The 9,248-nt window shown below is 57.5% G+C and overlaps 1 protein-coding gene across 1 annotated transcript in view; it reads right to left on the reverse strand.

The window, feature by feature from the left end:
* The window catches only part of LOC131809911 (basic proline-rich protein-like), a 28,803-nt gene extending 19,562 nt beyond the window's left edge, over window positions 1-9,241 (reverse strand). The window contains exon 1 of the mRNA XM_059137395.1: window positions 8,288-9,241. Coding sequence (XP_058993378.1) covers window positions 8,294-9,241 — 948 coding nt within the window. The 3' untranslated portion in view covers window positions 8,288-8,293. The remainder of the gene's footprint in view (window positions 1-8,287) is intronic.
* Window positions 9,242-9,248: the final 7 nt, after the last annotated feature.

Here is a 9,248-nt window from a genome sequence, read left to right on the forward strand (position 1 = left end):
GGTGATCTGAGATGCAGGGCAGAGGAGGACAGGAGACACACAGAAGCCAAGTCAGATACGATTCCACTGGACAGTGAATTAATGGGGGAACCTACTGCCGTCCCCCAAAGGAAGGGCTCGAGCATGGGGTTTGTTTATAAAAGCGTCAGGACCCAGGGTCCAAATAAGGTTGGACAGCTCCAGGCTGACCCAAGAGATGTTATAAGCGAGGGATGTGAGTGGACACCCACTGTGCTGTCCCTTCTGTTCCTGTTCCCACCTACCGATGGGTCACTTTCCAGCTACACCCTCAAGTCCTGGATGTCCTCGGACCTCGCCCGACCCCTGGTTCACCGAGCAAAACCTGCCCTCGGAAGAATACCAGACACCCTGATTTGCAAACTCATCACTGGCCGAGCGGGAGCCTCTCCCCGGTCGGGGGATGTCTGCATCAAGTGCACAGTGAACCTGCTGTCTGGCTTAGACCAAAAGAGCAAAACTCTCGTTTTTAAATGTCAGCCACAAACCAGCTCACTGAAGGAGGCCGCGTGGGGATGGCAGGGGAGATCTCTCTGAGATCACGGGCCCGGGTCTGCTGCTCCCAGGTGCTGCACCTCCGGCCGCTGGGCCTGCCCCGAGCACCCTTCTTGCTAGCTTTGCCAACTGGCTCCTGCCCGCCCCTCAGGCCTCCAGAGGGACGCAGCCCTGCTGGATTTCAGACTTCTGGCCTCGAGAACTGTGGGAGCGTCAATTTCTGTTGTCGCATGCCCCCCAGTTTGTGGTCAGCTTGTACAGCCGCCAAGGAAACACACCCCTGGAGTCATCCATTAACTCATGAAACAGCAGCAGGGGTGTGGGGGGGAGGTAAGATGCAGGGGGGTGGGAAGGGAGGAGTGAGAAAGAGGCCTCTGAGCAGCCCGAAATTCTATCCTACGGCCAAGTTCCTGCCCTTCCACAGAAGGTACGGGTACCCCTCCGACGTGGTGTTCTGTGGCTATTTACAGATTCTACCGATTCTGTCCATCCAGAGTCCCCTGGAGGTGCAGTCACCCCAAGGGGACAGGGAGCCGAAATTCAAAACCAGGTAAATGACGACTACTATTGAACGAAAGCAATGCATCAAAGCCATGCTTTCTTCCTCAGATACCGGGGCAGGGGCTGGCTGCGCTGGAGACCCCCTCATTCCCTCGAACCTTACACACCGTGCGGACCTGCCATGGCGATGGGAGTCCCTGACCCACAGCGATTCAGATGCAGAAGCTCAGGACGGCGGAGAAGGTTGGCTGAACTCGGGTTCACCGACAAAACCGAAGGGAGACAAGCGAGGGGCAGAGAACAGAAGGGAAGGGAAGGATCTTAAGCGCAGTCAGAAAAAAAGCCCCGGGCCAAAAAAAGAGGGGACCCTCGGGCCACGGTTCCACAGGTCATAGCACAGCCATGAACGTTTCACGGGATAATCTGGTTTGGCAGGAAGAGGTGAATTGTGCTGATTCAGCTGTAAGAAGCACACTGTGGGGGTGCCTGGGTGGCTCGGTCGTTAAGTGTCTGTCTTTGGCTCAGGTCATGATCGCAGGGTCCTGGGATCGAGTCCCACATCAGGCTCCTGCTCAGTGGGAAGCCTGCTTCTCCCTCTCCCCGTCCTTCTGTTCCCTCTCTCTCTCCCTGTGAAATAAATAAATAAAATCTTAAAAAAAAAAAAAAAAAAGAAAAGGAAAGAAAAGAAGAAGCATACTATTCCCTTTGCCTGCCTCTCCCTGAAGTGGGCCCTGGCTGGTCCCCCAGTCCACAGGGAGTGAAACCACCCACGGTGTCCCAACAGCTGATATGGAATGCACGGTGCAGAAGGAGCTCGCCAAAGTGTGCAGGACACACGGACACAGGAATGAAAGGACACAGGGATACATCAGCGAATGGATGAACGTTCAAGTTTTGGAGAAACGTCGGAATTCTTCACCAGGCTCCTCCTCCTCTCTCTGCTGACTCTGCCTCAAGCTTGACTTCTCTTTTACAAAATTCCTGGGACCGTTTAACCATGGAAATAGCCATGACAGCACTAACACCCTGGAGGGCAGATACCTGTGATACAGCGGATCAGGAAAAAAATGCCAAAAATGCTGCCTGGTGTCCTAACCGCTTTTTTCTTTAAGTCGCAAACTATTGGCATGGACAGCAATCTACAAGGACAAAAGATCCACAAATAAAGTGAGAAATTCTGGTGGTTGGGGCGAGGTGGGGGGCAGCTGTCTGGGTGGCTCAGTCAGTTAAGCGTCTGCCTTTCGGCTCAGGTCATGATCCTCGGGTCCTGGAATCGAGTCCCATGTCAGGCTCCCTGCTCAGTGGGGAGTCTGCTCCCCCCGCCCAGGCTGCCGCTCCCCCCACCCAGGCTGCCGCTCCCCCTGCTTGTGCGCGCTCTCTCTCGCTTTCTCCCTCTCTCTCTGTTAAATAAATAAATTGCAGTGGAGAGACCCCAAGGTGGCTCCCGTGATGGGACCCTCCTGGTGTTCACACCTGGGTGCCATCCCCTCCCCTGTCAGGGGGAGACCCACGACTGGCTTCCAACCAACAGAATATAGCAAAGGCGGCGCGCTGCCCTCCCCCAGTCCAGTTCCCACAGCGCCCACACGCCCACTTCCATTCCCGAGGCACCCCGCAGGTCACCCCTTCTCAGCAGCAGCTGAGTCATGCCTCCTGCGTTGGAGCCTGGCTCTGCCGTGACCACACTTACGTCTATGTTTCCTCATATGTAAAACAGGGACAGTACTTTCCTCACAGCATTGACACAGGGATTAACTAACATAAGGTCTGGAAAGTGCTTACAACAGTGCCTGGCACACAGTAAGAGCTCCATAAATGTTTGTTATTTATGCATGACTTAGGCACCTTCTACCGTCCTGACGGGACTACAAAGTCCACGAGGGCAGCGACGGTCTGCCTCATCCGCCGTTGACCACAGCCTTGGACGTGGGGTCGGTCAAGGGGTACTAATGACCACCTCCTGGGGTCCTCCTAGCGACTCTGAGGACCAGAGTTAAAATGGGTTGAGAAATGTTCAATTCTTGCCCAGTACCCCTGAGGAAACTAGGTGTAAAACGAGGACCATCGCACTCGCGGACGATGCTCTTTATGTTTCTCTGCTGCCTTAAAGACAACTCGTAACAAAGTTAATTTGACACATATTGAAGGAGAAGCAGAAGTGTTAGCCTCCAGTCCAGTAATTAGGCTTAAATGGAAACAATTCACATAAATGAGCATAATTAGCGGTATGAGAACACGGTGGCAGCTCACATTTCTGGAAGCATTTGAGAGAAGGTGTGATTCTTTGGTGCAGGGAGAATGAGAGAGGCGGGGTGGAGTTTGCTCTTTTCCCCCAGTCGGTGCTGAACGCTGTGGCTTATGAGGGGCTCTAAGGGGATGGAAGGTTTGCAGTGTTTTGGGGGTTGAGATGCATTTGAGGGGATAGGACCGTCCTCAGCAGGCGCCAAAGTGGGGTGCGGGCTTGGAATGGTGGCACCGTTGGTGAGGGGCGTTACGCCTGAGAATGAAAGGGAAGGGGCCCCAGGTGAACGCTGACTGGTCTGTGGGTCTTACCCTGGCTGATTCCACGTCTGCCCCCAAAGGCCAGCGCAGTCTCTCAGAGTCCGTCGGCATCCCACCGGGCACCCCTCATCTGGTTGTGCCCAGGGAGGGGCTATCAGGGCAGGAAGACAGCTGGGCGGCACCCGGGGTGAGTAGCTTCCACACAGCCCCCTCTCTGAGCCAGCAACTTCCCCAGAAGATTATCAGGAGCTGTTTCTCCACCTCCCCAGGTCGGAGGCAAGGGACGTTCATCACCTTCGGGGTCTGGCGACACTTTTGACAACCACCAGCCTTGCCGAGGTCCTGGAGGAGGGGCTGTATCGTTCGGGGGTCGATCACATGGTCTAGGATATGACACTGGCTTTGCCCCACCACTGGGGGTGGGTTTCATGATACATGGGTTATGAGGACAGTAGTCGTATCCACTTTGAAATTTCAAGCCTATGTTCATGAATTTTATCATGACCAGATGTGAGAGCCTCAGAAAAGGTTTAACGCCAGGATTGGGAACCCATTTGGTCTAAGCCAACTCACCCCTGCCCCCCACCCTCCCACTGCCAAGACAACACTTGGTCCTGCGGAGGGACCCTCCCTTTCTTCCCAGGGCAGGTGAAGGGAATTCCCCAGGCGCGCCCACCTGCAAGAGGTCATGTGGGAAGTAGGGAGGAGTAAGCCAGGACCCCTCTCAGAAGGGGGCAAGCCACGCATCAAATGACAGAGGTCAAGGTGCGGCCCCAGGGTGAGACCGGTCACCACTGTGGGCTCCGTGCACGGGAGCCCCCCATGACACACGGCCATCTGTTGTCTCCTGCTCATAGCCAGCAACCAATGCATTTCATCTGTATCAACCCAAGGCATTTTCCGCCATTTAAAGATTTAAAAAAAAAAAAAAAAAAAAAGTAGGCTCCATACCCAGTGTGGAGCCCAACGAGGGGCTTGAACTCATGACCCTGAGATCAAGCCCTGAACTGAGATCAAGAGTCAGACCCTTAACTGACTGAGCCACCCAGGCGCCTCCATTTTACTCCATTTAAATATCTGCCTTCCTAGTTAGCAACAGCAACCAAAATGAAAGCCTCCTTTTTAGGAAGGGGAAGTTGAGAGGGATATTTGCAATGCAAAAATCAATCAAACAGCTCCAAAACCTCATTAAATACTATCGGTGTAGAGAAAGGTTCTTTTGATTTATCAACAGCACTGAATATCTGGGCAGGGAAAGCTCTGGATCTCTGTGGATGTCTTCCGGGAGCTCGGGGCTCCGGTCTATACACGTGACCTCGGGTACTTACACCACGGGTCTCCAAAGGAGGTCCCGACATAATCAGCCTAGTTGGAGAGAAGAACCAAACCCAGGAATGTTAAGTCCCGTTTGCAGATGTGCGCAGCTAGCGGCAGACAGAGGTGGGCCCGGACACCACATCCTTGACCAGAAAACCCTGAGCTGCCGGACACGGCAGAACCTCCTGGGGAACTGAGGTGCTTAAGAATGAACAAAGCCAGTCCACACCCTGGCATCTAGTTGCCTGAGTACGGCGTCTGGAGCTAGACCCAGAGACCAGCCACCAAATGCTTTCATTCCTAAGGACCCTTCAATCACTGAAGCTGAAGTTCAAGTAGTCCCCGCTGGCTTCCCCCTGCAGCACACACGTGAGCAGCCGTCACTGTCAGCCTACGAGATAAAGGCGCCGGTTTCTCTGTGTGTGTGTGACAGGGTGGGGAGGGGGCAGGCTCTCCGGCTGCTCCCCCTCGGTCCCCGGGGGGCTCCGCCATTCAGCAGCACCAGCTCTCCCTTGCTAAGAACCTTCCAGCCATCCGCAGTCCAGCTCCTGGAACACACCTTGAAACATACTTCGTGCCTTCCTAATTCCGTTAATGCCATCCCCTTGATGTGACTCTCCCTTCTCTCCCAGTGGCCTCGGAGCCCTGGCTGTTCACCCAAGCTCAGACCCAGTCCCTTCGACAGCCACGGAACTGTCTTGGCCTCTCCCCAGCCCTGTGAGCCACTGAAATCCCACAGCACCGAGTACTCTATGTCACCCCCCAGCTGGTCTTTCCTCTCTGCACACCCCACTCCCACACACGCGTGCAACTGTGAACACATTTACCCGTCTAAGCATCCCACAAACTTATTTACCAAATATCTGCCACATGCTAGGCACTGTTCTGTCCCTTCTCCTATCCATTCCCTCCCCATTCTGCAAGATGACTGTTTTCCACCTTCTGCTCTCCCCCAAACCGCCACCAGCCAGCCCCTCAGCAACCTCGCCCAATCTCATGGCATGAGGAACCATCTTAGTCACACCGATGCCCCTGCCAGACCAATCTCCTACGCTCCAGGTTCCAGCAGCCAATAGCAGCTCCAGTTGGGTGTCCAACGGGGCAACACACTAGAGCCAAAACACAATTCCAGATCCCCATAAAACCGTGCAGCCTGCTCCCCATCCCCCGCCCCCAAGAAACGATTTACCCGTCTGCGTAAGCCACAGACACTGGCATCGTCTTTGTCTCCTCCACATTGTGTCCTGTCTCCCCACGTGCACCCAGCAGTACATCCTGTTCGTGCCCCCTTCCAGCCCTATGCCTCTATTCCACGCTACAGCCCAGTCCAAACCCCTGTAGTTTCTGGCCCAAGAACAGCCTCTAGGAGGTCTCCCTGCCACCCTTCTTGGCTCTGGATGGTCTTTACACAACAGCCGGAGTGATCGTCTTATTTATTCACTTTAAAGATTTTATTTACTTGATAGAGAGAAAAAGGGGTTCTATCCCAGGACCCTGAGATCACCAGGGTGATAGTTTTAAAATGTGAAGATTTCTAAGCCCCAGAGCACACAAAGAGAGCCCTAGATGGTCTGGCTCCTGCCTGACTTCACTCACCTCCAGCCTCGCTGGCTTTCTTGCCAGCTTCTCACAAATGCACCAAACAGAGAACCTTCGCACTCGTGACCCTTCTGCCCAAAGACCCTTCTCCTGGGCCGTTGAGGTCTCCCCTCAATGACCTAACCCCTCCCTTCCCCATCAACACGAACAACCCCTTCTTGGCTCGCTCCACCTTCCTGCCCCTCCACGGCATTTATCACAACTGAAACGTTACAAATGTTCATCGTGTCCAGGTACCACCTGTTTCCTCCAACAGAAGATCGGCTCCACAAAAGCAAAGGTGTGCCTTTTGCTTCCTAACGCCAATGCTGGTACAGAGCAAGGACTCAGTCCGTATCTGCTGAGGGAATGAATGAATGAGTCCCGGGTAGCTAGTTTCTCTTATAACCTGTATCTGATCTCCTGTGACCGGAGGTTGGGCAGCCTACAACCAGGGGCAGCATTCACTGCATGGTTTGTACTTCCATCTTCTCCACCTCCCAGCCCAGGACAAGGGCAGGTGCAGGGCGAGGACCGCAATCAGCTCACATGGCTGATGGGAAGTATTATCTTCCATGCCGTGACGGAAGGACCCGGACTTTAGGGTTGAGATGTGTACCAAGGGCACGGCGTAAGGAGTGAAAGTGCAGTCTCGTGGCTGCACATCTATTAATCAGGGGATCCCTGAGGCCAGACAGGCAGTGGGTCAGGCAGGGCAAAGCAGGCCAGTCCTGGCCAGTCCTCAAGTTTGGGAAGCTCGAGAGACAGGCCACTAACCCAGATGTCAATGGGCCCCCAAGGTCCCAGCTGATGCTGTCCTATAGCCCTCTGCCCCTGGGCAGACCCCCAAAGAGAATGTTGGCAAGTACAGGAGCCTCACCCCCTGCCCAGCCACCCATCCTGCCCAGCGCACCGGCTCAGCCACCACTGCATGGCCCTTACGGCAGAGGCTGGGATGCCAAGACTCAGGGGAGTGGCCCTTTGTCCCAAAGGCATCTCAGACCTGGGGGCAGAGGCAGAACTGGCCATGCCCACAGTGAGCCATTCTGCGTGTCCGTCCCCCCCCCCCCCCATGTGGCTCTCAGCATCAGCTGAAGGGGTCCAGGAAGCCCAGCTACTCCTTAGAGCAGGAGACCAACCTGAATGTACCCAGAGGGCGTAGGCCCTGGGTCTTTCCGCAGAGCCACGCTGCTCCCTCTGCTCCCTGAGATAGTGAAGGCGCAGGAGCATGGGCCCTGTCCCAGCTACCAGGCCACAGCCACCCAACCTGGGGCAGGGGTCCTCCACCCTGCCATTTCCTGATCCAGCCTCCATCTGACCTGCAGCTCCCAGCCCACCGGTTCTGGCCACTAGGCGCTGGAGGGGAGGAGGGCTCATGTTCCCCTTGGGGACAGGAAAGCTGAAACTCCTTCTGTTCCTCTCTTTCAAACGTACGCTGGCCGAGGGGACCCGGGGTAAAACACTACTGTGACCACGGGACGTTTCATAGCTGCTGAGATCTGTCGGGGGCGCCGTGGGCAGCCAGCCAGTCTCAGCGCCCCCACTTTCAGGAGACCGAGGTCTTTGCTCCCATTTAGGTCGGGAAGCAGCGCCAATAAAACCAGAGGCCCCATGTCCACCCCCGGACTAGGGAGCCCTCCCGCAGCCACCACGGAGAGTGGGGAAGAAAGAAATCACCAGCCACGCAAAACGCAGAAAAGGAATCCTTTCTCTCCGGAGATTATGAAATCAAAGAGCATTTTGTTGCTTCTTGGAAATTTTTCTCCTTCTGACTCGGAGGCCACACAATTCAACAGCGTTCCCATTATTATGACTGAATAAGTTCCTGCCTCCCTCCCTCCGAACTCTCAAACACACCGAGAACACAAGCGCTTACCTGCGCTCACCCCGGGACGAGGCGACAAGCCGCGCGGGCTTCCAGCCCCCTCCTCCCGGGGCTCGGCGGCGGCTCCCGCAAAATCTCGAAATCTCCGCGGATCTGCGCGGTCACGGAGGGAAGCAGCCCGGCTCTGAACAAGCCCAGGCAAGCCCAGGCAGAGCCCGCTTCTGGGTCCTCCTCCTGCGCGCACCACCCGGCCCCGGGGCGGGGGACACGGCGCTCCAGCTCGAGACCCCCGGAGTCGGCTCGCCCCAGACGGGTGGGGCGCCGGCGTCTCGGGCACCTGGGAAGGGAAGGGCCAGGTGGCCCAAGGAGCAGCGCTGGGGGCGGCGCCAGCCTGCGCGGGCTTCGGGGCGGGGGCGCTGCCGGCGCCGGGGTCACGTCGGGGGTGGGGGGTGCGGGGCGCCCGGGAGGGAGACGGCGCGCGCTCGGCCGGGGGGCCGGTCCGCCTACCGCGGGGGCCCGGGCGCGCCTCCCGGAGCCCACGTCCCGGCTCCACGGCCATCGCCACCCTTCCGGGGCCCCTCGCCCCTCCGCGGCGGGCCCGAAGCCCGGGCGGGCCGGGGGCGCTGGAAGAATGCAGGCAGAAAGCGCGGAGCGCTCGCCTCGATGCCCACCCGCGCGGCCTCTGCCCGGGAACAGGGAAGAAGGCACCACGTCGCGTCCCGGGCGTGGGCGCAGGAGGTGTCCCGGGTCTGGATCTGTCGTCGCCGACGCTGCCCGCCGGGAGAGCTCCGAGGTCCCACGCAGCCGCGGATTTAAGGAGACGGGGAAGGGCTTCCAGGGCCGGGACCCCGCGCCCCGCCGCAAGCCGCCGCCCGCCGGCCCGGCGCCCCGCCCCCGCTCACCGCGCTCCCAAGTTCCGGCGCTGCGGGCCGCTGGGGGGCCTGGGTCCGGCGCTGCCCGGGGAGCAGGAGGCGCTCGGAGCCGAGGGCGCGGGGCAGGGCGCATGCCTCCC

Source organism: Mustela lutreola, chromosome 10 (assembly GCF_030435805.1).
Source record: "Mustela lutreola isolate mMusLut2 chromosome 10, mMusLut2.pri, whole genome shotgun sequence".
Lineage (NCBI taxonomy): Eukaryota > Metazoa > Chordata > Mammalia > Carnivora > Mustelidae > Mustela > Mustela lutreola.